The following is a 25,375-nucleotide window of genomic DNA, read 5'->3' on the forward strand; positions in this document are numbered from 1 at the left end:
AATATGATTACGATGATGTATAACAACTCTTGTCCACACATGCCTGGTCAGACTGAGTGCCTCTAATATCCTCGTAGCTGCTGATGAGTACCTAGGTACTGGTCGTGGGTGCTGTCCACCATCGTCCCGCGTGCAGGCGCTCGTGTGCTGTGCATGTGGAGCAGGCTCTTGACGTCAGATTGAAGCAAGGAAGAGTCGTTGATTAACCATGCCATTGAAAGGACTTGAGTGACATTTACCTGTACCTGCTGGCATTAAATATCCTAGACACACAGATGACCGATCGAACATGGCTCAAGTCCGCGATGCCATATCGGCGCCAAAAGCGCCAAAGCCTAATGGTAACTACAGCCACGTCGTACGAGCTGCCGGAATGCTGTACGTTGCCGGCTGGATGGGCGATGACCCTGAGACTGGCAAGGTAGTCCAAGGAGGCATCGAAGCGCAGACAGTACGTCGACCGTAAAACCGAGTATCATGGTGAAGACAAGCCTAACGTGTCGCACAGAAGCAAGCCATCATCAACATCCGCGCTTGTCTTGAGGCGGCCGGCTCGAGTCTGGACAAGGTGGTGAGACGCCGAATCTACATCATCGACATGGGCGAGTTCAGAAAGGTTGATGGAATCTGGGGCGAGGAGGTTCGCGAGCCGTTTCCTGTGTCGACTTGCGTGCAGATAGGGGCACTGGCGAAGGAGGGTGCTTTGGTAGAGCTTGAGGTGGATGCGGAGGCGTGAGGGGTTCTGTAGCAGTCGAAAGTGAGGACTCCAGATTCAATTTGGATCTCAGACAAGCGATCATTTGGCATTCATCTGGGTTGAGTGTTTGTACTACATTTTGTGTAGATGTTCAAGTTGGTCAGCTTTTAGGAGAGGTTGACAAGTCGACAAGCCGAAAGCCCGGTCTTGACCGCGAAGGGGCGATAGGAACAATGTTCCAGATTTACTTTCGTCTGTCGGCTTGATCTTGAACGAGCACGAGATTGATCATCAAAAAGCGGTTTGCTGACCAAATGTGCACGATGCTCGCTCCCGTCTCTCGTGTCAAACTGTGTCGTCGAGCTTAAGACGATGACGCTGGCAATTCCAAGGTCTGCTTCGGCGTGGCAAAATATACGAAAGATTCATCCGATCGCCTTTAGGTGTCAATCAACATTGATACAACCACCAAGTGAGCGAAAACCTGCCTTAGGTCTCCGTCCTCGTTCAACCACCCTCTCAAGGTCGCAACGACGTCCCGCCTTCCGACCTATATACTCTGGAAGGAAAACCCTGCCTAGGACCCCCTTCTCAACCATGGCGGACCAGAAGCCCATCTTGATCTCAGGAGCCGGCTTGAGCGGACTGCTACTTGCACATTCGTTGAAATCTAAGAACATCCCATTTCTCATCTTCGAGAGAGACGAAAGCATTGCCGCCAGAGCTCAAGGTTACCGCTTAAGGATCTCGAGTGACGGCATCAACGCCCTGAAAGAAGTCCTGACCGAGGCAGAATACAACCATCTTCAACAGGGCACTTCTCAGACAGGTGGAGGAGGTATCCACAACCTGGACGCTGTCTCCGGCGAGCCGGCCCCTTCAAAACCCGGCGAAGGCGGAGGAAAAGGTCCCGGACTCGGAGGAGACGTTCTAGGCGTCTCGAGAGGCTGGTTACGGCAATGCCTGTTCGAGGGCCAGGAAGACGCTATACAATGGGACAAGAAGGCTGTCGGGTACTCAGTGTCAAATTCTGGCGTCAAACTGAAGTTTGCCGATGGCTCCGAATCTTCCGAAGGCTCCTTGTTAATAGGGGCGGATGGTCCCCAGTCTGCCATCACCAAGCAGCTCACCGACGGAAAGGTGCGCGCGTATGACACTGGGGCACGTATGATCCACGGACAGACTCCCGCAAGGGCGTACAGGGGGCTAGGAGACGGGGTATGGTTTGCCTTTGACGGATCTGTACAGGACGGCGGCACACTTGGATTGATCACGAATGTACGGCCTGGATCGCTCGAAGACGGAGACGTCGAGCTTGGCTGGGTTTTCGTTGGTAGCCCAGGGGCTTTCGCTCTGCCTGAAGACCAGCTCTATGGAGTTGGCAAAGTTGCTGCGGATCTCTCGCGCAGACTGACGGCGAACTGGCATGAAAAGTTTCACCCAATCTTTGAACAGCAGAACGACGCCGAAGCTGCCTTCCTTAAGATGTGGACAGCACATCCTGATGGTATTCCGGAGTGGAGCAACGACCCGAGAGTCACCATAATGGGAGACAGTTGCCACACTACCACCCCGGCTGGAGGTGTAGGCGCAAACATAGCCCTCAGGGACGCCGCGTTCATCGGTCGTCTCCTAGGCCAGGCCGGCGGATGGCGTGAGGGACTGACTTCGGAGTACGAGAAAGAGATGCGAGTTTATGCTTCCGAGAATGTCAAGATGAGCTTCGAAACTGCGTCTCAGCGCTTCAATATCACCGATCTGAAATAGATCATGGCAAGCGGTGTCTCTTCTTCTTATCGCCGGACGGAAGCAGAGGGATGGTCAACTCCGAGCGTGAACTTCAAACAGCTACACAGCGGACAATACAGCGTTACGACTGGATGCCAACGCGGAGGATCTGCGCCTGTGAGAAGAGTTGAATTGTCATCTACCTCGCCCAACATCGATCCACCGTCCACCAACATAACCCTCGACTCAACCGGACGCTACACCAACCTGCTTGTTGCTCCAGACACTCTTCACATCGCCCTTCATCCCCTTGAACAAGCCTTTGGCCTCCGACTTGAAAGCCTTCTGCTCCTGCTTCGACCACTGGCCGCTCTTCTTATCATCGTGGATCTCACGAAGGAAGCCGGTCAACGCCAGAGTGGCAGACTCCGTGGCACACTTGGTGCACTGCTCGTTGTCTGCGATGTTCGCCAATGCATCACTCAACGTTCGCATGGCGGCTTTGGCGAAGGGTTGTTGCAGCTGAGCATCGATGTGGGTTGTCTCGGACGCGGTGTGTTGGCACATCTTTGGTTTCATCCTACTGTATGTTAGCAAGAAGACGATACTGTTGTGGAGCAGTCGGCTTACTTTGTCTCGTTGTATGCCTTCTCGGCGGCCGCGTCGTAGGAAGGGAGCTCGGACTTGGAAGTCATTCTGAGAGGGCTTGGTTTGGTATTCGGGTTATTGTACTGCTGATTGTTGCGATTGTAGTGCTGTGGTTTGAGTCTTGCAGATGGATCTATCGAGGAAATATATACACCACAGCTTTATCCCCGACAGCTCGGCCGAGCTGATTGTTGCCACCTCTAAAGCAGGCAGCAAAATAAGAGAAGTCGACAACTTACCTGTTGACATCCGAAAGCGAGAAGTGATCCGACTTTGCATCCAGGAACTGATGTCTGTCCTGCTCGAGAGCTGAATGAACGGTCGTTGAGTCTGTCCGTTTCCTAGGTCGCATTCGCTTTCGAGGATTTGCCTTCGCCAACTTCCGCCAACGCCTTGCACTGCCTAGGTGAGCTTCAGAGCTGCTCTGAACAACTTTCTTTGGCCCCCACAGACTTGTTTCCCGAAGTTTTCGACGACGTAAGCGAGCGTATGTACTCCGAGAGAGCCAATTGGGCTGAACGTCTGCGCTCGAGAAGCGTGAACCTTTGATGGACTGTCGACAATGAATGAAAGTGGAGTATTCGGTTCCTGTGGGAAGCGGGCTACAGAAGAACGACCACGAGCAAGACCAACTACTCAATACTCTCACCCTGTAGATCACCGCCCTTCTCCATCTGTGCCCGTCTCTGCCTGTCGTCGAGCAACGGCTTCTGTACGACGCTCTCCTGCTCCGCGGCACCGATCTCCTCCCCAGCCTGAGCCATAATAAAGTCGCAGAGCCGCTCCTCTGCCTTCAGCGCGTTCTTCGAAAGTGCATGATCATCCCCATCGAAAAGCTGAAGCTCGCAATGCCCACCCTGCGTGGCTCTTCGATACTTCTCCCGCAGCGACTCAGAGCATGACGGAGAAAGCGTCCGATCGCTCGTGCCGTGTAGTAGAAGGGTAGGGATGTTTCTCCGAGCGACCTGTTGCATACCTTCTGTCTCTGCGGTTTGGCCGGCGACGGTGGCACAGCCAACAACTCGGTCGTCTTGGGCTCCGACTGTCAGGACAGGTGCCGAACCGAAACTCCAACCGACCAAGACGAAGCGGCTGACAGCGAAGCCGTTCTCCAGGTAGTTCATAGCAGCCAGCACATCTGGGACACAATACTTGTTCCTAGCCGGATATCGGTAATCGAGACGCAAGACTGGAATTCCTTTTCTCAATGAGGCCAGCTTGTCGGCAATACTGAGGTAGATGGAGGATGGACCGACGACTCCTCCGCCAGCACCGGATAACAGGATAGCCGCCGTCTTTTCACGCCCCTCGGCCTGCTCGCGTCGGTAATTCTGGGGTGTATGTAGGAACCCAGCGACAGCTTTGACAGTGTCCGAAGAGGAGACCTTAATCTCGAGGGCCTTGACGTTACAAATCTGCTTGTTGGACTCTTTGGCCAGGTCCTGGAATCCTGGCGCGTGCTTCAGTTCTTCTGCATCTCCGGGAGCTGCGCGCTCTGGGCGGGCTGGCGTGGGTGAGCGTGCTGAGAGCGAGGAGGTCATGTTGGAGAGGTTTTGCCGTAGGTTACGCTCGAATTGCTGGAACAGTCGAGACCAAGAGCTCATGGGAGTGTGCTACGGTTAGGCTTGACGGTTATTGAGTGGGTTGACATGGAAAGTATAGATTTGAGAAAACGCGTTGAAGGGGTTCAGCATCACTTTGATGTCAGCTGCGGCAACAACGTTTGAAGGGAATACGCTCCCATTTCTTGCTCTCCGCGTCTTCTGGAATCAGACGCTCGGGACGACGGCAAGATTACTTGCATCAACGCATCGCTGCTGGGAGGTGAATGATCTGGGTGCTACGAAAGGAATGGAGGTGGTGATGGCAGAGGCAACCTGGAAGGCGAGGACGCGCCCTGACTCGTGACCGGTTGTACGCCGAACGGTCTGGTGAGAGCGCGTCGTCCTCATTTCTTCAGTCAACATCCTCTTCCTTCTGGCACACGGCAATCGAGCCTTCTCGACTACATTCTTGGTGCGGTAGTGACCTAGGGATAGAGGTCGTGCAAATCAAGAGTACGACAAGGTCTTTCAGTAGCCCTTACAGCTCACAGCTCGATGCCGAGGATGCTATCCCTCGAACGTGTCGCGTTGCCCGCCTCGGCTGGTTCCAATTTCGAGATTCATCTCGCATCCTCATCAATCAATGTACGATGTAGGCTAGGCTCATCATATGTCGATGCGCGTTCTTGTCCTGGTATTACAGCGAAATACGTGAGCTACATCGATGGCGGACCAAGTACCCTTCTCCGAGCAGCCATGGCTGAGCGGTCACCCTTCGCCCTACTACACCGAGTCTCACAGGGCATGGCAGCGACACTGCAGGGACTTCATCACGGGAAACCTGACCAAGTATGCCATGCAATGGGAGAACGAGGGCGCCGTACCCGAAGGCACATATCAACACTTCGCGGCTGCTGGCATGCTTCTTCCAAACCTACCTGCGCCTCTTCCGGTAGAATATCTCAAGAAAATTGGAATGACGAAGATCGGTCCTCTGAAAGTCGAGGACTTCGACAGCTTCCACGCAAGCATCTACGTTTCGGAGATCATCCGCAGTGGACTCAACGGACCTGCGAGTGCATTATGCACAGGATTGGCCTATGGACTACCGCCGTTGTTCAAGTTCGCGAGCCGCGAGCTCCAGGAGAGAGTCGTTCCAGATCTGCTACTCGGGAAGAAACGCATATGCATCGCAATCAGCGAGGTAGAGGCGGGCTCCGACGTGGCCAATATCCAGACGACTGCGAAGAAGTCAAGCTGTGGCAAGTTCTACGTTGTCAACGGTGTGAAGAAATGGATCACCAATGGTATCTGGTCTGACTACGCCAGCATGTGTGTTAGAACTGGAGGGGCTGGCCCAGGAGGGCTTTCTGTTCTGCTCGTGCCACTCAAGGGGCAGGAGGGCGTCAGTATGCGGAGGATACCAGTGTCTGGACAGAAATGCGCGGGCACTACGTTCATCGAACTAGATGATGTACAGGTCCCTGTGGCGAATCTCATCGGGCAAGAAGGCCAGGGCATGAAGCAGATCATGGTGAGTAGAAGTTACATTACAGATGTGTATATATTTCTGCTAAGCTTCTGTTAGACAAACTTCAACCACGAACGATTAACGATCGCAGTCAAAGTAACTACTCAAGCTCGAGTGGCTCTTTCCGAAGCATTCAAGTATTGCATGAAACGAGAAGCGTTTGGGGCTCCCCTGATCAACCAGCCTGTTGTCCGACACCGACTTGCTAAAGCAGGAGCACTTCTGGAGACGCAATGGTCTTGGGTTGAGGCCTTGGTGTATGAGAATGGCAACCTGTCGAAAGAAGCTGCAGATGCGAAGTTGGGCGGGCTAACAGCTTTGGCCAAGGCACAGGCGGGTATTGTGCTGAATGAGTGTTCGCAGTGCGCTCAACTGCTGTTTGGCGGCAACGGGTATACACAGACTGGTCAAGGAGAGCTCATTGAGAAGATAACTCGGGAGGTTGCTGGGGCTCGGATTCCGGTACGTCGGAACGATTGAACTTCGTAGTATAAGCGCTGACGGCATTCACAGGGCGGATCTGAGGATGTCATGCTGGACCTCAGCGTGAGGCAGTAAGTCGATGCTACCCCACGCCACCGGTTCTACGTTCAGTCTACGCATTGCTGACCCTTGATCCTCTCCCAGGATGTACAAGAACTACCAGCGAGTAAACAAGGCAAATCTATGATGCATTGGTCGTCTTTCCTAAGGCAGGACCTGCGTTATCGACAAGGGAGTAATGGCACTGTGCATTTTTGGTCGTGACTGCGCCGCCCTCATGCTTTGGCTCGCCTCATCATCACAGCCAACGTACATCGACCATCCAACAACACTATCTCCTCCAACAGCTCAAACCCACAGCTACGATACAGCTTCAGCGCCGCTGCCGTACCCTCGAGCATGACCTCCTCCCTGACCTTGTCAACTTCCTCCAGCCCTCGTTGCATCAGACGTTTGGCGATTCCTTGGCCCTGGTAGTCCGGATGCACGCACATCGACGCTACATCTGTCGGAATTCATCAGCATTCGATGTTTGCTCGAATCGTTTCAGGCCAGAACGTACACCACACATCTTCCCGTCCACCAACCCACTTCCTCTTCGCCTCTTCGATCCGTTCATGCACACGCTCGAAGAACTCCATGTTCACAAAATCTGGGTGTGGTGCCTTCGACTGCGCGTGAATGTCTACTTTAGGGTCCACCAGCCCGATGTACCCAACAAGCCGGCCATTTGAGTCGTCCATGGCCTTGAAATAGTACTTGCCCTCACCACTTAATCTTTGCTTGGTTATCGTGATCCGCCAGTTGCGATATTCGAACGCCTCTTCCGGTGTGCCTTGCTTGGGATCGAAGATTGCGTTGTTGAGGGCGTCTTCAGCGAAGGCGGCCTCTCCTGTGATGATCATCGTCTCTGCATCATCGTATTTGCATGGTTCGATGGTAATAGGCATGCTTGAGGACTGTTGGAGTGGTGGTGAGTGAAGTCCGACCTTGACTCTACGACTTCGAAAGTGCGAGCGCAGCAGTGATGTGTCCACTGCAAGGCAGCCTCAGACTTATATGTCTGAGCGTGTTGTCGCCTCGATTTCATCTGACTCACGGAATTGACTGGACTCATATCGGAATTCGAGTGAACGTCGGCGTTCGGAGTCGGCCGAAACGAGATTGAGCTTGAACGAGAACGAGGAGACAGGTGAGCTTCATCATCTGATTCAACCTCATCACTTGCTCTCAATCCGCAATACAACCGTCAAGACCAACTTCAGCGGCAGTCGAACGTCAAAAGAGAACAGAAGTATGGCACAGTCCCAGACCTCACCAGCGAAGGCATCAACTTCCATACCTTACATCCTCCGCTTCCCACTCCTCTGGCTGGAACCTTTTTTCGCCCTCAATGGCGCCATCCTCACGCTGATCAAGCCCGAGATGTATACCTCGACCATGACCCGAGGCTCACTGCAAACGCTCCATCCGGCGAGCCGCTTCATCTACACAGAACTAGCAGGCGGATGGCTGCATTTCGCTTTCACGGAAGGTGTTGTCCTTCGGCTCGTCGACGATGTCCGGATCTGGCGACTTCTGTGTGTCGGAATGCTGTTATCGGATCTTGCGTACTGTCATTCTTGTGCTGAAGCACTGGGAGGTTGGAGTGAGTGGTTGACGGTCTCTCGGTGGACGATGGAGGATTGGGTGGTTACGCTGTCGACGTGGCCGTTCGTCTTCGCTAGGATTGCTATTGTCCTTGGGATCGGGCAGAAGGCTAATGAGGGACTTCGGAAGAAGAGTCTGTGAAGACCCAGACGAAGTATGACTTGACGAACTCTGTTTTGGCTGGAAGGATCGCGTGGCGGAGCGAAAGATGAATTGGCACTGTCTGTACTTTTCCGACCCAATGTCCCTCATGCAGGAGTCAAGTCCCTCCTCCAGCACCGTCCGTCACTCCAGCCTTGCGTTTCAAGCTTTCCTTCCGGTCAGCCCTCCACTTCTTGTCCCACGCCTCGACCTTACCACCCAGAACCTCCACTGCCCTCCGATCAAGCATGATAACGCCCCTCGCCACAAGGGCATCGTTCAGCACAAGCTTGCCACCAATTGATAATTGCGACACGCCAATGCCAGTGACAAATTCTGACTCGAAAGCAAACGCTTTGGTGCCTTTCGCATCCTGTATAAGCAACTTGTGAGGTCCCGAAGATATTGATGGGTTGTTGGCCGGTGTGCGGTTCTGGTCGGTGTTCAACTCGTCATCAACGACCCGGATAACCTCTCGTCCTTTGGTCATCTCTCCACGTTCGATGGCTTCAAGATTCTCGACTTGAGACCAGCAGCTGTGCCCGATATCCTCAATGTCGAGGACTTGGACGGTGATTTGGCCATTGAGCTTTCGATCTTTGACTTCTGGACTTGCAACATTGGCCGGGAAGAGTGCGTTCGGCGAGGGTGGCTGAACGGCAACGGTGAGATCTGTTGACAGAATCCTGAAGAGAGCGGTTTTCTGTAGAGCCACCATGGGAGTGTTGAGTCTGATACTCGGCATGAAATCTCGCAACCATGCTTGCGTTGGTGGCACGTTCTTCGAGGCGAGATACCGGACTACTGTGGCCTTCACTTCGGCTTCGGCTGGCGCGGTGGCCATGCTTGCTGATGACCGGATGCTGCAGTGTTGGAAAGCCTCATGTTCGCTCGAAGGTCAAGACGGTGGCAGATAGCTTGCTCGATACGTCCTGTGAAGAAAAGGGGACAGGTGAGGCAGTCAACACTGGGAAGTCGAAGAGAAGGCAGCTGCATGTACCAGAAAATACACGTGTACCGCGTTTCATTCATCCCGGTCCGATCTCGCCGAGTTGACCTCACTTCTCGACCTCTACCGAGCAGCCATTGACCGCGAGACAGCAGAATGATGCGGAGTGCTCGATAACGAGGTTTGGAGCGGCTATACCATACTCAGCGGCCGACCAACATCACCCGCCATGTCTACCAACGCAGCCGCTCGTATGGCGGCACAATCACCAGCATCGACATCAGACAAGCAGAACAACACGCCAACTAAACCGAGCCCCTTCCGCTCCATTATCGCTGGTAGCACCGCCGGCGCAGTTGAGATCGCCATCCTCTATCCCGCCGAGTTCGCGAAAACCCGCACCCAACTCAACCAGCGCCTGCCTTCAGGCCAGAAACTCCCCTTCCCTCCATTCGGCGCGCAATGGTATGCCGGCTGCACCACCCTCATTATCGGCAACAGCATCAAAGCTGGAGTCCGCTTCGTTGCCTTCGAGCAGTTCAGAAGAGCCTTGAGTGATGCGGAGGGTAATGTGAGCGGTCCAATGACGGTGGTGAGCGGGTTTCTGGCAGGAGCTACGGAGAGCTTGCTGGCTGTGACGCCCTTCGAGAGCATCAAGACTCAGTTGATCGATGATCGCAAGAGACCGCAGCCACGGATGAATGGCTTTCTACATGGGAGCAGACTGATATTCCGGGAGCAAGGCGTGCGCGGATTTTTTAAGGGTTTCGTGCCCACGACTGCGAGGCAAGCGGCAAACTCTGCGGTGCGGTTTAGCTCGTATACCTGGTTGAAGCAGATGGCACAGTCATATGTCGCGCCCGGGGAGAAACTGGGGACATTGGGCACGTTTGCGATTGGAGGCATGGCAGGAACGGTCACTGTCTACGCGACGCAGCCGATCGACACTGTCAAAACCAGGATGCAAGCCATCGACAGCAAGGGCATGTACCGCAACAGCATCGATTGTGGTGTGAAGATCTTCAGGGAGGAAGGTGTTTTCAAGCTGTGGAGTGGTGCTCTACCCCGACTGGGAAGGCTGATGTTCAGTGGTGGCATTGTGTTTGCAATGTACGAGAAGACCATGGAGCTATTGGATAAGGCAGACCCGGGACGAAAGTACATTTGAGCTTCTTCAGATCTCGGCAGCCACAAAAACATGCCTGAATGATCAACAAGAGGGCTATATTGGTGGCTGCACATGCCTGGCGCAACGGCGGACGACGTTCGTCAAGGTTCCGGCTATTGCTTCACAAATGCGCAATTGTCGGCCGCATCAGCCAATTGGACATGTTTGGCACGCAATACCGGAACACGCCACTTTCGAGAAGTGCGCTCCGCCCTTCCTGGCGATGTGCATGACTTCAATCCTGGAGATGGCAAAGGACGCCAGCCAGCCTAGGGCGCACGCAACGACTGTCCTTGATATCCCACGTCGCCAAATAACTATGGAGCCTAACAGAAAGTTCTGTGTGAGCAACCAGTGCACGCTGGGGAGGCTCCAGCTCTCATGACACATGAGCTAAGGTTGACCCAAACCCGCAGTCATTGAACCGGACCGTCAGCTCACTGCGTTCGCGCCTCCTGGCAGAGAGGGAGAAGAGATTTGCGACGCTGGCATCGGGCCGTTGTGGACGGGAAAGTTGCCGTTGGTGCAGCGGCATGCGTATAGCCTTTGTAGTCGTAGTGGCAATATAATCGATCCCTTCAACCACTGTCGACCAACCTCTCGAAAAGTTCATCCCGTTGCTTTGTCAAGGTACGTAGAGTTTCCCTCGTGGATTCAAGCTGTTGTCGAGCTGCTTTAGCGTCGGTTGGTAGACTCTGAAAAGCACGTAGTTGCATTTCCAGGTCCTTGAGGTGGGCCTGCTGTGCCGAAAGCTCCCCTGTCTGTCTGTTGATGTCGTCCAGCTTCACGGTCGGCCTGCCTGCAGCCCTTGCGGAGGCTAGACGTTCATCGTACTCTCCAACCTTGGCCTTGAGCTGCTTCGTACTTCGCACCCAGTCGCCGGTCTGATCTACCAGATGATCTGGAGTGTGGAACGATTCACTTCTCAGCTCCCTAAGCTGCTCCTCGGCCTTGTGTCGTTGAGCCTTGAGTGCACGGAGCTGCAATTCCACGCGCTGCAGCTGTTGGGATGCGGCGAAATCTTCGGCAGTAAGATCCGAGACTGCGCCGCCCATAGCATCAATGCGGACATCAGGCGCATCCAGTGCCACCGCTGCCTTCGCGAGCGTGGTCAACACCACATCACTGTTCAGCTGTTTGAACAGGACTTCCGCTCCCCCGCCGCGCCCTTCACGGTCTGCTCTGCCCTTCTTAAGAGCTTGCAGAGCGGCTTTGTGCACGCGATCGACGAGTGCTCTCTGCTCGTCCGCGCCTTCATTTAACGTGGCAAGCGTGAGCAGGATTTGCAAGGTCTCCTCGTTCCTTTCAAAGATTGGCGGTCGCTTCGCAGGCGCATACTTCTTCGCCAGCCATGCGTCGACAGCAGCCCAGTCCTTAGCTTGGGCTTGTTGCACGCGGGCCTTGGAGGGCGAGAAGAGCGCGTTTGCTGTCCAGTCATGGGTGTTATGGTCGTCCATGGTGAGTTGTGCCACTTGCAGAATCGGAGTTCAGGGTCAAGCTGTGGTGACTACCATTCACGCCAGACATCAGTCGGTTTTCTTCTTCTTGTTCAATGCATGTCGAAGTGTTGTTAGAAGCAGGAGGTGTCGTCTGGTAGGGAGTGGTCTGATTGGTGCGGAGGTTTCGAGGTTCGCCGCCGGATCTTTGCCCTTGGGCTTGACATTGAGATGACATGATGCTTCAACACGCTTTTGTCCATCATCAGAATCTCCTTGAACAACACTCAGCCCTTGCCTTATCACATCGACCGACTTCGATATAACCCTTCTGCTGGGTGCGCCCTCACATCACCGAACTACGATGCTCTCCCTTCGAGCCTTCGCCCGCAGGGCACCTCGAAGCGCATCGCAACTCGCCGGTTACACCACTCGCTCCTCGATACGACCCGCCACGGAGACCTTCGCCAAACCCTCCAGCGTCTTCTCAGCACGATACCAGCCACTCAAAGCCTTCAGCACGTCCGCCTCACGGTTTGACGATGCCGGCCAGGAGCTCGCGGCGAAGCTCGAGGGCGAGATCAACATCGAATCAGAGAACAGCGAGTCCAGCACAGATTCCGACTCCAATGTCAAGACTTTCTTCGACCAGAACAGCTTCTGGTCAGTAGAGGATAAGAGCGGGGAGCAGGATGTGTTTCTCACACGATCGTACGACGACGAGAACATTGTACGTAGAAGCGAGGCATCAATTCATGCTCCAAGCTAATGCAGATACTACAGACGGTCAGCTTTAGCATTGCCGACTTCAACTCGCCCTCAATGATGCCGGAAGACGAAGCCGATGAGGCGTTCATGGACGAGGATGAGGACGTCGAGACTCCGCAAAGCGGCGGCGCCAACACCAAGGGTGCAGTGAATCAGGGCCGGACTTCTGGTGGCAACGTCAAGGTCGCGCCTGAAGACAGCATTGCTCCCGCTGACCGAGATGAGCTCCGCAACGATGAGGTGGGCATGATCACCTTAATGTACGTCGTGGTGTAAAGCTGACCCATCTACGCGCAGGACGACGACTACTCTCAGAACCAGGCTTTCCCCGCCAAAGTAAACGTCCTCATCCAGCGATCCGGCAAGGATGGTGCTCTCCGCTTCCACCTCGTCACCGACGGCTCCGGCTTTACCATTGACAACGTCACCCACATGCCCACGACCACCAGCAGCGCTGCCGAGCTCCTTCGCGACACTCCCGAAACCGTCTACACTGGCCCGCCATTCCAGCAGCTAGACGAAGAGGTGCAGATGCTGATGCAGAACTACCTTGAGAAGAGAGGTTTCGATACTTCTTTGGCCGCCTTCATCCCAGACTACATTGATGTCAAGGAGCAGAGGGAGTACCTTTCGTGGCTGGGAAGGATGAAGGGGTTTGTGGAGTAAGGCACAGCAGATTCGCGGAAGTTGAGAGTGTATAAACAGTCAAGATGGGTGTTCGGGTCGAGACGGATAAGGCAAGCAGCGCAAGGATGCAAGCCCATTGACTTTCGTCGCGATGTTCAGCTGTGTGTATAAGTAAACGATGCCGATTGAGGTGTGCGCTTCTCCACTCCACCGACTTGTGGGGGACAAGCTGGCATGGGTGGGATATGGATCAAGGTCATGGTACAGTAATGCTATCTCATGCTCTAGCGCAGCAGTCGTCGCTTCAAAACGTTCATCTGATCATACAGCATTGTTCTCGTTTGCGCACGCTACGCTATGCTTCTTCGCTCCCCTCCCATATGCATGCCTCGTACCCATCAATAGCAGGATTCTCAATGCGTGCTGTACTCATGCTAATGCCCTTCCAAAGCATCAGCTGCAGCAGCCCAGCCTTCGTTACTCCATGGCGCCAACATGACAGCTCTCTGTGCGTCTCCCGCTGTTCCGACGCCTGCATATGCCTTCGCCAGGTTGTGCGGCTCCAATGGCCCAGATGGTGGGACCGCTTTCTGCGCGGTCTTCAAAGCCATCGAAGATGCATATTGCTGCGCTTCAGGGTCACTGCTCTGTTCGGCCAATTGTTGCCACGCCTGAGGAGTGTCGGGCGACAGCATTACAGCAGCTTGCGTCTCCGCTAGAGCAGCATCGTCTGAAGAAGCCTCGCCTCCGCCTGCGAACGTTGAAGGCAGCAGAACAGCAAGGGCGTTGAGCAGTTTCTCGATCTCGCCACCATCGGCCATACCGAGTCCTTCTTTTGTCCTCAACGAAACCAAGTCGTCCTTCACAGCAATGGCGATGTCCGCATCATCCTCCAGAGCAGCAAGGGCTCCCAGAAGCGTGACAGCGCCGACATGATCTGGGCATCGTTCAACACATTCAAACAGCTGCTCTCGTGCAACGCCCTTTTCATCAGCTCCGCCTTGTGCCCACAAGACTTTGACGAGCGAGCAGACGACGTCGGGGTCGTTTACGCTTTCTTCGAGTGCCGTCTTGAACATCGCTATCGCCTCCGCCATGCGATTGAGATGGTATAGCGCAAGACCAGCCGTCAGATGTGCGGAGAGCCGAAGCCTCGTTCTCGCTGCTGCACCAAGCCCACTGGAGTCCGGATCTGAGCTCAGATCAAGAGAAGTCTCTGCATTGGTTGCAGCCTCATCAAAGTCTTGGTGGGCCAGCTGGTTTCTAGCGAGATCCGACTTTGCTAGCGCGAATCGAGCCAGCGCTGCATCAGATTCTGAAGCTTCGTAGTCTGCTTCTGCGGCAGTGCACAGAGAAACGAGAGCTTCAATCGCCGCAGAATTGTTGCCGACGCGCTCAAAGTAAAGGGCAGCAAGATGTTGGAACGGCAGGTCTTGTGCACTTTGTCGTTGTAGTTGCTGCAGCGCAAAGATCGGTTGCACCAACGCTGTGAGGTCGTCCGAGGCTGCCGGAGTTGCCAGAAGATGGTCGAACAGCGAAGATGCATACTGCCGCTTTGTGATGACAGAAGTGGAGTCTGAGATCTCAAAGGCGTGTGTGAAGTGGCTTAGTGCATCTTGATTCTTGCCTTCAAGCATAGCAATCAAACCTTCGCCAACCCAGGCGTGTGCGTAGTCCGGATCTGTGCTCTGCGATCGCCCGAAAGATTGGTGTGCGAGCTGATAGTCGCCGTGAAGAAGGTACATGACTCCAAGGTTCGCCCACACCTTTGCATTCAACTCGTTGAGATGCAGACTGCGTACGAAGGAGTGCTGCGCGACCTTTGGGTTGAGCGTCGTGGTGGCAACGCCGAGTGCGTTCCAGAACTCTGCATTGCCGGCTTCGAGTTCGATCGCGCGCTTGAAGCACCGCACAGCGGCTCTGAGATACTTCCGGCCGGCTTTCGCGTCTGCACAAGTGAAGGCTCGCTGCTCTGCGAGACCGAGATTGTACCAGGCGACGGCTTGTGCGTGTATGTCGTGTGAGCAAGAGTGAATGGCCTGCTTGAAGGCCAGGATGCCACTTAGCACTGCAGTCATGCTGCCTCGCTCCTCATTGTCTAGACCGCTCTGCACAGAATCAAGGCTGATTTGATCAACGTCGGACAACTGCTCGTACGCCGCCGCGTCAGCGTCCTGGGCGAGTAACTTCTGCAGTTCCGTTGTCGGCAGGCTGTCGCAGCTCGACTGCACCCATGAGAACGTAAGGCAGACATCGCCTACAGCCTTCCACATGTTGAACGCCTTGGGGCGGCTCGTAGCGACCTGAGCTGCTGTACTGATGGCTTGACAAGCGCTAGATGTCGCACGCCCAAACAAGCCTGTCTCGACACATCGCCATGACATCTCAACAAAGGTCTGCAGAAGTGACATCAGTACACCGAACTCATCTGGTCGCTCGGCAAGTACTCCTTCCAGCGCAGCAATGGCTTCGTCGTATTCACCAAGCTCCCTGTGTACGTTGGCCAGCATGTAGCGAGCAAACCATTTCTCATCCGCCCCTCGCATCTCGACCCCATCATGCGGCTCCAGAGCATAAGTGAATGTTCTCAAAGCCGAGTTGTAGCGACCGGAGTTGTGGTAACTTTCGCCCAGGCCGATGTAGGATTGGTAGTCATTCGGGTTGATGCGAAGTGCGGCAAGGAACGATGTGATGGCTTGCTGGTATTCCTGCTTGTTCATCAAAACCACTCCGAGCGCTGAGCAAGGCCAGCTCAACCCCTTTCTCTTAGATCCAGGTGGTGGCCTCGCTCTCCCGGTGTCGATGACTCGCTGCGATATCACTTCAACAATGTCCCAGTCACCCTGATCGGCGAACGAGCGCGCAAGACGTTCTGCAGCATAGGTCTCTGAAGGTGAAAGCTCAAAGGCCTTCTGAAAGCATTGCCGGCCTCGCTTCTTGTCCCTTGCATAGTCTACATAGTAGATGCCGAGACTGGTGTAAGCAGGTGCGAAATTGACGTTCGTTTTGATGGCGGCAAGGAACTGGCTGTAAGCTCCTTCTCGGTTCTTGCGCGCGCTCTTGGAGGTATCCATTTCCCACAGACAGATTCCGATACGATACAGCACCTGTGCCCGGAGATCACGGGCGCGAGGATCGTCAGCCTTCATCTGTGGGAGATATGCCTTCAGGTCTTGCTTTGCTTCAACGTAGTCGCCGTTCAAGGCTCGACACCATGCGAGCTCCGTGCCCACCCGAACGTTGGTTTTGTCGGCATCGAGCGCTCGGGATAAGAAGCTGATAGCATCTCCGTAGTCTTCGTTCTCTTCGAAAATCAAGCCAAGGCCAATGAGTGCCGGGGTAGAGTTCTGCTTCCGGCCCAGAATGTCTTCGAAAAGTCGCTTCGCTTCGGCGTGGTTGCGAGGCGCTTGAAAATGCACGAGGGCAGTGGCGAGTACGCTGTTCAAGGCATCCTTAGTATTCTGCATGCGCATGCCCAGTCTGTTACCCTCGGAGACGGCGGCCTTCAAGCCAGCTCGGGAGGTATCGACAGCACTCTCATGTTCTTCCAGATGTAGGTAGTAGTCGCTCACTAGCCGGTAAGCGAACGGAGACTGCTCGGAAATGGACAGACCGTCTGTCATCAGCAGCAGCCGGTCTTCAGGAGTGAGAGGGGTTGGTGGACTGTCTCCTTCGGTCTCATCTTTTGGCTGTGCAAAGGGTGCCAGCTCACTGCTCAGCCATGCTTTGAGAATTTTGTCCCGACCTGAATCCGGGAACGCCGTCACATATTCTCTCAAGATGTTTGCATCCAGATCACGAAGATCTTCGAGGTCCCTCGTCTCTATTACCAGGTCCCAAGCTGCTTGAAATTGATGGTGGATGATGACCATTCCCTCTGCCAACGTCAAGACCTGGTCAAGCTTCGGTCCCTTCTGCTCCGCCGGCAAGTTGACGAGGATTTCACAACCACGCTCCAGTAGCTTCTCTTCGTATTGCCGCCGAACCTCGTCGTCTGACGACCAATTAATGATCTCCTGATACAGCTGCTCCAGATTGCTCTGGCCAAAGACTTCCCGCTTGACGTCCGCGGTAACCTGGCCCACCCGAGCGCCGATCCTGGTTCTTCGAGCGGCGATCTCCTGCTTGATGAACTGGTCTTCTTCTTCCTCTGTGATCTCAGCAAGCCTCGCATAGGTTTGCGCGGGGTGTAGTATCCGTCCTTCCAAGAGGTCGTACAGTACGCTGCCTGGCAACAAAACCTCCAGTGCCCGTTTGTACTGTGATCTCGTGCCATGTTGCTTTGAGAACGCCACCAGCTTGTCCACGGTCGTCTGACATCGATGCTTGTCCTCAGCTTTGGCATAGTTCTCAGCTACCCTGACAGAAGCCTGGCGGAATTCGTCCACTTTGGCAGAACCTTGAGCCTCGTACAAGCTGCAAAGGCCCAGCCATGCTTGATTGTCTTCTGGCTTCAGCTCTGCTGCGGATTGGTAGGCTCGAGCCGCATCTTCGAGAAACTGCTGCTTCTCCAACGCGCGACCCAAGAAGAGTTTGGCGAAGTAGTTGTTGCCATCTGCGGCTAAGACCTGGTGTGCTTGAGTGGCGGCGACTTCATAGTTCTCCTCGTCGAGAGCTGCTTTTGCTGCCTTGAGGGCAGCTTTGGTGGACATGAGGAGTTTTCATTGGGTTTTCGTATCGAGACCACTTCCGGGGTGTCTTGAGCACTCCTGACTATTTCCCGAGTGGCGTGCGGACGTTTGCGGTGATGCTCTGAGGTTTGAAGGTCTCAAGAGCAGAGGACAAAACAGGCTAGACCACTCGATGCACGGGCCTTATGTTCTTGCCTGCCGTGATCAAGGGGATCTCAATTAACTAGCCCGACATTCGGCGACAAATACAGTCGACGACTTCGCCGCGTACAACCCGTAGACTGCCCGGTATCGTTTCGCTCCCCATCTCACTCTCTCTAACCCGATGATTGAAACGCCCTTACTTCCGTTTGGAGCAAGTACTAGTGTAGTCCGCAGTGGCCTCAACGGTCTCATTCAAAGCCCGTAAAGCTCGACAGCAGTGTGTGGATTGTGGTCAATGCAAATACTCAATTATCTCTTAAATATGCAGCACCTAGGCGCTCGTGATGATATAGCCTAGATTGTGAGAGGACTTACTTGGTTTCAGCAAAGGTTCCACCGGCTGCCCGCTCAGTTTGAACATTGGTAACGAACTTCTTCATCCTCCAAGCCGAGACTCCTTTCTCATACATCTCGTCCATTTTGGCAGAGTTCCGCTGGGCAGGCTCCGGCACAAAGAGCCATGTGATAGCGCACATGGCTGCACCAGTGGCTGTGAACAACCACGCAGTGTTGTAGCCCCAATCGACGCCGCTTGGATCAACTGCCGTCCGTTAGTGACACATTCTCGAACAAGTAACTGGGTACTCACGCACAACCGGTACAGTAGTATTGAATGTCAAGCCAAAGACTACCGACATGGCTGCAGCGATGCCCGCGGTACGGGCGCGGAGTTTCTGTGAAGCGACTTCTCCAACGAACGACCAACCGAGGGCGCCAACTTGATAAAGTCAGTAAGACATACAGTAGACAAGTTAGGAGAGGTTTGCTTACGCGCAGCGCTGAACAACGACCAGACACACGCAATGAAGATCAAGAAGTCCTTAAGCGGCGGCGTTGCCTCCACCTGTCCCAGGATCCCCACGATCAACATTGCAGTCGTGCAAATCGCAGTTGATGCAAGGACAATGTTACGGCGCCCGAACCTGTCAGTCCCAAGGATAAGACCGGCGATTGTGGCAACGGCCGGGACGGCTAGGAGATTTTGTCAGCTCCGTACACGCTGCCTCCAGGCATGAATTTACTCACTGGTGATTGTGGTAATAAGGAAAGCGTTATCGAATCCACTCTGCCGAAAGAACAAGCTCGAGTACCTGAGGTGAGCAGGAGAAGCGTTAGCAAACGTCTCGAAACTTGGATCAAGGTTGAAAAGGTGTCAGAGCGCCGCAGGAAAATGTATCTGTCCCTGGAGAACCCTTCGACCCTTCAATTTAACGTACACGTTGAGAAAGGCTAGACCTGTCAACTGTTGTGCACATGCGGGCAGAGCAGCACCGAGCGTCCGACGAGCATGCAGCCGTGAGAAACATGTCCCGTATGATCGAAGGGTGCTCTTCCATCCCCGCTCACGCGTCGCTTCATCTCGCTTGAACTCGTGAACGATGGTGTTGCGGATGATGGCGTATTCAGCATCGACATCGTAGCCCTGCACGTTCCCGTTGACTCTGCGCAGCATCGCTTTGCCTCTGTCGTCCATATCGCGAGCCGCGTAGTATGCTGTGTTCTGTTGGCATCTCTACACGTCTATTCCATCATGGCTGGTATAATGACTTACAAGGTGTCTCAGGAAGCCACAATAGAATTGGTAACATGATGCCCACGAATGCGCATTGGGTCAGGATGGGCACCTTGTAGTCGTATGGGTCGGCGGCCTCGCGGACCGTGAGCACCAAAGGCGCGAGGAATTTACCCAGAGCGTTCCAAAAGCCGTACGCCAGCACCATCGCTCCGCGACAATTAGCAGGCGCCCATTCGGAGATGAAGACCGGCAGAGTGGACTGAATAGCACCGATGCCAATGCCAGCAGTCAGCTTCGCGCCCGCCCAGCCCCTCCAGTCCCGCACGAAGGTCTCCAGAAGTATAGCCTGTGCGCAAGGTCAGCGTGTCGGCTACCGAGAAAGCTGGGAGGGGCAACACATACACCACAATGGATGACCCAGAGAACGTAAAGGGTCGCCTTGCGGCCAAGAGCGTCGGAGATGGGGTTCAGGAAGAGCATTCCGACCATCTGACCCAGCGACTGCATGGCACCCCATAGAGCCGTGTGGTCGGCGTTGAGCTCGTATTCGCCCTCGTCGTTGAGGAAGCCGACATGTCGGATGAAACCAAGGTTCGCAATGACGTTGCCTCGTGAAGGTCAGATTCTCTGCTCTTATGACTATTTTCTCTGCCTTCTTACCGTTCAATGTGTATTGATACCCATCAGCTGCGGCTGCGATGCACAGAAGGTTGCAGAGTAGAACTGCCTGTGCGACATCAGCTAAATGCCATGGCTTTGTTCGGGATACAGGTTCTCCACACCTTCTTGAATCTCTTCACAGTTGCCCAAACACCAAGGTTGTCCAACTCGGACTTCTTGATCTCAGCCTCGTCTTCTGGGAGCCTTTCGACAGTCGCAGTCTCATCCTTCCATTGAGGTGGTAAATCTGTCGGACCCATTGTGCCTGACAAGACCTGAGTAGTAGAGTATACTGGTAAGTGTATCGGACAATGATCATTTATGCCTTCTTAAGAAGATGTCGTTCTCGTCCATCGGTGCATCATGGACCGAGAAGCACACACTCAGTGCGTCCCATTCACGGGCTTGGACTCGCCCTCACAGAGGCCAGGGACCAGTCCACATTGGCAAGGTGAGATCTGAGCCGGCGCTTGCTAGGTGTATAGAAGATCGACATTGGGGGACGGCAGGCTGAGCTTCGGCTGATTGTGAAGAGCGTCGGTGGCGGTTGACAAGGACGTTTTAGGAGCCCAATATTGTGTGGGGACTCTGGGGAGTGAGAAGTCAGGTAGGGTCTGGGATCCGCTTGGGACCATGGAGCGCACCGAAGCGCACCGAAAAGCTTCAAACAGAGCCGTATTGATCTTCTCAGTGCATCATTGACCGAGTGTTCATTGATGACTGTTACACTGTCTCGATTGCCCCCATGAGCACGAACACAGCTGCGAACCCACGAGCAAATTGTGATACAATCTTTGATGCAACCACATTGTCCACCAGTGGTACAGTCGCCATGGCGGTGTCAATAAATGCATTGTCGGCTGAACACCACCACAATGGCTTCGGAATCTTTGTGGCCCGACCTCGACTGTCATGGCGCTTCAATGCCACGGAGACACGAGACTGGCGTCAGGCCGCGTACGACGTGAAGATTCATCGCGGCGGCAAGAGCCAGTGCTACCATGTTGACTCTTCAGAATCTATTCTCGTGCCATGGCCATCAGAGCCATTGCAATCAAGGGAAAGAGCCCAGGTTGAGGTTCGAGCCACTGGTCAGGATGGATCTCAAACAGCATGGGTCGAACTTGTTGTGGAAGCTGCTTTGCTGGAGCGAGGGGAATGGAAAGCCGGATGATATCCGGTCCGCGGCAGTCAAACGACGAATCCAAAAAGCCGTTCCGTCTACGGAAGAGCTTCCATTTGTCCAAACTCGGTGCCACCGCTCGTCTTTACGCTTCCGCATATGGCATCTACGAAGTTGAGATCAACGGCTATCGAGTCGGGGATCATGTCCTCGCACCGGGGTTTCAGTCGTACCAGCATCGCTTGCATTACCAGCTACACGATGTCATCAGATTGTTGCGGGAGGGAGAGAACGTGGTCGGCGCTTACGTCGCCGAGGGCTGGTACGCTGGGCGCTTGGGGAGGCCATCTGTCTCAAACATCTGGGGTGACCGAATAGGTTTCCTTGCCCAACTGGAATGTGATGGTGAAGTGGTGTGCCTCACCGACTCGTCATGGCAATGGCTCGCCGGACCCGTGCAAGCGGCGTCAATATACGACGGGGAGCATTTTGACAGTAATCAGGACCAGACGAATGGGTCTATTCCGGGCTCCGCAGTGACCGTAAAGGGCTCTGCCGAAGATCTGGGCTTCCCCTCTGCAGCTCTGATTGCACCGGAAGCGCCACCCGCGAGACGCATTATGGAAGTGAAGCCGGTGGAGATGATCACGACACGAAGCGGGAAGAAGGTGTTGGACTTTGGTCAGAATCTGGTAGGCTGGTTGCGGATTGAGAAGCAAATCGAAGGCAAGCCAGGCGACAAGCTCTGGATCCGGCATGCTGAAGTGATGGAACGTGGTGAGCTAGGCGTCAGACCTTTGCGTACGGCCAAGGCGCAGAGTCTTGTCACCTTGGGTGGCAACGTCAAGGGCCACGAGACACGCTTCACGTTCTTCGGTTTCCGGTATGTCGACTGCTTCCACTTGTTCTTTCTGCACGGCGCACTGATGCTACCTCAGGTACGCAGAGATCAATTGCCCTGGCTCACTGTCCTTGAACGATTTTACGGCAATCGTGATTTCCTCGGACCTTCGACGCACCGGAGTGTTTGAATGCTCTCACAAGCAGATCAATCAGCTCCATCAGAACACTGTATGGTCCATGCGTGGGAATTTTCTGTCGCTACCTACGGACTGTCTGCAGCGTGATGAGCGGTTAGGATGGACAGGCGATCTCCAAGTCTTTACTCCGACGGCCAACTTCCTATTCGACACTTCTGCATTGCTGGGCGAGTGGCTCCGTGACGTTGAAGCCGACCAGAGAGACAACAACGGGGTGCCGCCAGTCATCGTCCCCGTGATCCCGAAACCACCAACGCATACCGAAGCCAGGCCGATGGCGATATGGGCGGATTGTGTCATTCTCACACCGAGAGATCTCTACGAGAGCTTCGGCGACCTGGCTTTCCTCGAGAGGCAATGGGAGAGCATGTGTCTTTGGCTTGACAAAGGCGTACCGCGAGATGAACATCAGCTGTATGCAAAGACCTCCCCACAGTATGGCGACTGGCTTGACCCACGTGCACCTCCGTCATTGCCCGGACATGGTCCAACAGATTGTTACCTGGTCGCAAATGCGTATCTGATCCATGTCACGAGAGTTGCCGCTCGAATCGCTTCGATGCTTGGACACTCAGATGCCGCCGAAAAGTACTCCTCGCAAGCTTCCAAAATGTTGGATCGGTTCCACGAAGAGAACGTGACGCCTGCTGGCAAGCTCTCGTCCAACTCTCAGACTGCATACGTGCTGGCTTTGCATTTCGAGTTGTATCCGTCAGCAAAGCAAAGACAGATGGCGTGCGAGACGCTCGAGCATCTCACAAGATGGGAGGCCTTTAAGATCACAACAGGATTTGCAGGCACGCCCCTGATCTTGAAGACACTTGCGGACAACGATATGCTCAGTCTCGCCTACCGCATGCTGCAAGAGCGTGATGATCCGAGTTGGCTTTACACCGTTCGCATGGGTGCAACAACGATAGTAAGTTATTCAAGGAAGCGGGGACCTGAGTGTTGCTGACCAAGTGTGTACAGTGGGAACGCTGGAATTCCATGCTGCCAAACGGCGATATAAATCCAGGCCAGATGACGTCTTTCAATCACTACGCCTTAGGGTCCGTGTGCGACTTCTTGCATGGTGTGGTCGGCGGCCTTTCTGCTGAGACCCCTGGATGGAAACGAGCACTCGTCCGCCCTCGACCAGGCGGAAGTGTCACTAGAGCATCTACCTCGTATGACTCCCCTTATGGGCCGTACGCTGTAGAGTGGAAGTGCAACGGAGACCGTCTGTCGACGACTCTATCCGTGCCTCCGAATGGAGAGGCGCATGTAATACTCCCAGGTATAGATTGTGTTGTTGGTAGCGGGTCGCACAGCTGGGAGGCGAAGTGGCGTCCAGATCCGAAATGGCCTCCCCAACCGATTCAAGGAGCACAAGGTATGATCCTGGAGTCAGTCTTCGTGCCGTAAGTTGACGCGCAAGGGACGGGAGTTAGAGTGGGACAAGCAGCTGTCCACCACTTTGGCTCGTCCATTTCATCCAGCAAGTCTGTGGTCCTGTGTTAGCAGTACATGTAGCTAACATGGAGTTGCGGTGCGATCCAAGTTGCGGTGCGCTAAAAATCTGGCACGTGCACGCCACACTTCAGAATCGATTCTACTCAAGTTTACTCCGTAGGAGGTCCGAATTTCGAGTCGTAACTCTACGGCGAGTCTACAGTCGGAAAGCTTCACAGCAGGCGATGGCGTCACGGATAAGCCACGGTCTGACTGCCAGTTCTTCTGCTACTTAGCCTGGTTCATCCCACATTTGAAGAATGTTTACTACGGATATATTATGAGACCATGCGGCAAAATCAAGCGTTTTCGCCGTACTATCCCTACGTGACTTAACTCCACCGACCAAAACGGACAGCTACTATCTCAGACCAACTTGTCCATCGTCAGGCCCATCACCAGCTGCGACGGATCCTTTTCGATGGTCTCCTGCTTCTCCCTCAGCTGTTCAACGTCCCAAGCGGCCCAAAGCATCTTGCCCTTGACCATGTCCGCCTCCGCACTGCACAACCAAACAGCAAAATGCGCTGGGAGAGCGGGAGAGTCGTAGGACAACTGGTCCTCTTTGTAACCAGCGGCGATCGCCATGTCGGTGAAGGCGATGGCTGGATGGAAAGCAAAAGCACGGATGCCAGCAGCCTTGTATTCCGAATCGATGCAGCGCATGAGATATGTCATTGCACTTTTGCTAGCGTTGTACACCGCAGGTCCTGGGTGGGCTACGAAGGCGATGCCCGCAGTGGAGGTGTAGATGACTGTCCTCTCAGCCCCCTCTGACCGCGGTGGCAATTTGACAAAAGCCCGGATGAGGTTCAGCGGTCCAAGGACGTTGACTTTGAAGGCCTCCAGCGCTTCTTCTGGGTCGATGTCGAGGGCCGCGGCATGCTTATGCATCACACCAGCGTTGGACACCAGAATGTCAATGGTACCGATCTCGTTAATGATCTCGTTGACCCGAGGATGATCGGTGATTGAAGCGGAGTAGGTGAGGACTTTGGTGGCAGAGAACTGATTTTCGATTGCCTCTTTGGCTTTGGCCATAGGACCTTCGGAGCGGGCAATGATCGCGATCGTCCCTGCACCTGCTTGAGCGAATGCCTTTGCGGTCTCAAAGCCAATGCCCGTTGCTAGACCCCATTGTCAGTTTTTGCTCCATTTATCTTCTGACGCGCGGGCACACATACCGCCCCCTGTGATCAGAACGGTCTGACCCTTGACACTCAGTTCAGATCTGCTTGGAGAAATCGCCGCGTACGGCTCGGGGTGGTAGTCCTTCGTCGGACGTGGGAACATCATGCCAATGTTTGGGGGAGCCATCCCGAGTTCAGAAGGAAGCG

At 54.4% G+C, this 25,375-nt stretch overlaps 14 protein-coding genes across 14 annotated transcripts; 6 read left to right on the top strand and 8 right to left on the bottom strand.

The window, feature by feature from the left end:
- Positions 1-289: 289 nt before the first annotated feature.
- Positions 290-736, top strand: LTR77_002792 (uncharacterized protein; the record flags this gene model as incomplete). The annotated part of the gene is made up of 2 exons (XM_064800051.1): positions 290-451; positions 509-736. 2 exons carry the CDS (start codon positions 290-292, stop codon positions 734-736), a joined length of 390 nt encoding a protein of 129 aa, XP_064661390.1.
- A 558-nt stretch (positions 737-1,294) lies between these two features.
- Positions 1,295-2,464, top strand: LTR77_002793 (uncharacterized protein; the record flags this gene model as incomplete). Its single annotated transcript, XM_064800052.1, has 2 exons — positions 1,295-1,915; positions 1,946-2,464. 2 exons carry the CDS (start codon positions 1,295-1,297, stop codon positions 2,462-2,464), a joined length of 1,140 nt encoding a protein of 379 aa, XP_064661391.1.
- Positions 2,465-2,671: 207 nt separating this feature from the next.
- LTR77_002794 (uncharacterized protein) lies at positions 2,672-3,120 on the bottom strand (the record flags this gene model as incomplete). The annotated part of the gene is made up of 2 exons (XM_064800053.1): positions 2,672-3,005; positions 3,056-3,120. The coding sequence occupies 2 exons, from the start codon at positions 3,118-3,120 to the stop codon at positions 2,672-2,674; spliced, it is 399 nt and encodes a 132-aa protein (XP_064661392.1).
- A 585-nt stretch (positions 3,121-3,705) lies between these two features.
- Positions 3,706-4,677, bottom strand: LTR77_002795 (uncharacterized protein; the record flags this gene model as incomplete). Its single annotated transcript, XM_064800054.1, has 1 exon — positions 3,706-4,677. One exon carries the CDS (start codon positions 4,675-4,677, stop codon positions 3,706-3,708), a length of 972 nt encoding a protein of 323 aa, XP_064661393.1.
- A 664-nt stretch (positions 4,678-5,341) lies between these two features.
- On the top strand, positions 5,342-6,818 carry LTR77_002796 (uncharacterized protein; the record flags this gene model as incomplete). The annotated part of the gene is made up of 4 exons (XM_064800055.1): positions 5,342-6,151; positions 6,206-6,610; positions 6,662-6,702; positions 6,776-6,818. The coding sequence occupies 4 exons, from the start codon at positions 5,342-5,344 to the stop codon at positions 6,816-6,818; spliced, it is 1,299 nt and encodes a 432-aa protein (XP_064661394.1).
- Positions 6,819-6,906: 88 nt separating this feature from the next.
- LTR77_002797 (uncharacterized protein) lies at positions 6,907-7,581 on the bottom strand (the record flags this gene model as incomplete). The annotated part of the gene is made up of 2 exons (XM_064800056.1): positions 6,907-7,136; positions 7,194-7,581. 2 exons carry the CDS (start codon positions 7,579-7,581, stop codon positions 6,907-6,909), a joined length of 618 nt encoding a protein of 205 aa, XP_064661395.1.
- Positions 7,582-8,540: 959 nt separating this feature from the next.
- LTR77_002798 (uncharacterized protein) lies at positions 8,541-9,266 on the bottom strand (the record flags this gene model as incomplete). The annotated part of the gene is made up of 1 exon (XM_064800057.1): positions 8,541-9,266. The coding sequence occupies one exon, from the start codon at positions 9,264-9,266 to the stop codon at positions 8,541-8,543; it is 726 nt and encodes a 241-aa protein (XP_064661396.1).
- A 334-nt stretch (positions 9,267-9,600) lies between these two features.
- Positions 9,601-10,539, top strand: LTR77_002799 (uncharacterized protein; the record flags this gene model as incomplete). The annotated part of the gene is made up of 1 exon (XM_064800058.1): positions 9,601-10,539. One exon carries the CDS (start codon positions 9,601-9,603, stop codon positions 10,537-10,539), a length of 939 nt encoding a protein of 312 aa, XP_064661397.1.
- A 432-nt stretch (positions 10,540-10,971) lies between these two features.
- On the bottom strand, positions 10,972-11,996 carry LTR77_002800 (uncharacterized protein; the record flags this gene model as incomplete). The annotated part of the gene is made up of 2 exons (XM_064800059.1): positions 10,972-11,083; positions 11,137-11,996. 2 exons carry the CDS (start codon positions 11,994-11,996, stop codon positions 10,972-10,974), a joined length of 972 nt encoding a protein of 323 aa, XP_064661398.1.
- A 343-nt stretch (positions 11,997-12,339) lies between these two features.
- MAM33 (Mitochondrial acidic protein mam33) lies at positions 12,340-13,409 on the top strand (the record flags this gene model as incomplete). The annotated part of the gene is made up of 3 exons (XM_064800060.1): positions 12,340-12,705; positions 12,759-12,983; positions 13,041-13,409. The coding sequence occupies 3 exons, from the start codon at positions 12,340-12,342 to the stop codon at positions 13,407-13,409; spliced, it is 960 nt and encodes a 319-aa protein (XP_064661399.1).
- A 395-nt stretch (positions 13,410-13,804) lies between these two features.
- Positions 13,805-18,022, bottom strand: SKI3 (Superkiller protein 3; the record flags this gene model as incomplete). The annotated part of the gene is made up of 1 exon (XM_064800061.1): positions 13,805-18,022. One exon carries the CDS (start codon positions 18,020-18,022, stop codon positions 13,805-13,807), a length of 4,218 nt encoding a protein of 1,405 aa, XP_064661400.1.
- A 494-nt stretch (positions 18,023-18,516) lies between these two features.
- On the bottom strand, positions 18,517-20,641 carry LTR77_002803 (uncharacterized protein; the record flags this gene model as incomplete). Its single annotated transcript, XM_064800062.1, has 9 exons — positions 18,517-18,746; positions 18,795-18,923; positions 18,977-19,177; positions 19,232-19,296; positions 19,423-19,699; positions 19,758-20,067; positions 20,124-20,329; positions 20,382-20,448; positions 20,504-20,641. 9 exons carry the CDS (start codon positions 20,639-20,641, stop codon positions 18,517-18,519), a joined length of 1,623 nt encoding a protein of 540 aa, XP_064661401.1.
- Positions 20,642-21,551: 910 nt separating this feature from the next.
- LTR77_002804 (uncharacterized protein) lies at positions 21,552-23,951 on the top strand (the record flags this gene model as incomplete). Its single annotated transcript, XM_064800063.1, has 3 exons — positions 21,552-22,387; positions 22,443-23,463; positions 23,517-23,951. The coding sequence occupies 3 exons, from the start codon at positions 21,552-21,554 to the stop codon at positions 23,949-23,951; spliced, it is 2,292 nt and encodes a 763-aa protein (XP_064661402.1).
- A 453-nt stretch (positions 23,952-24,404) lies between these two features.
- On the bottom strand, positions 24,405-25,355 carry LTR77_002805 (uncharacterized protein; the record flags this gene model as incomplete). Its single annotated transcript, XM_064800064.1, has 2 exons — positions 24,405-25,165; positions 25,223-25,355. 2 exons carry the CDS (start codon positions 25,353-25,355, stop codon positions 24,405-24,407), a joined length of 894 nt encoding a protein of 297 aa, XP_064661403.1.
- Between the last annotated feature and the right edge of the window lie 20 nt (positions 25,356-25,375).

This window comes from Saxophila tyrrhenica (genome assembly GCF_035928015.1).
Source record: "Saxophila tyrrhenica strain CCFEE 5935 chromosome Unknown scaffold_4, whole genome shotgun sequence".
Classification (NCBI taxonomy): Eukaryota; Fungi; Ascomycota; class Dothideomycetes; order Mycosphaerellales; family Extremaceae; genus Saxophila; species Saxophila tyrrhenica.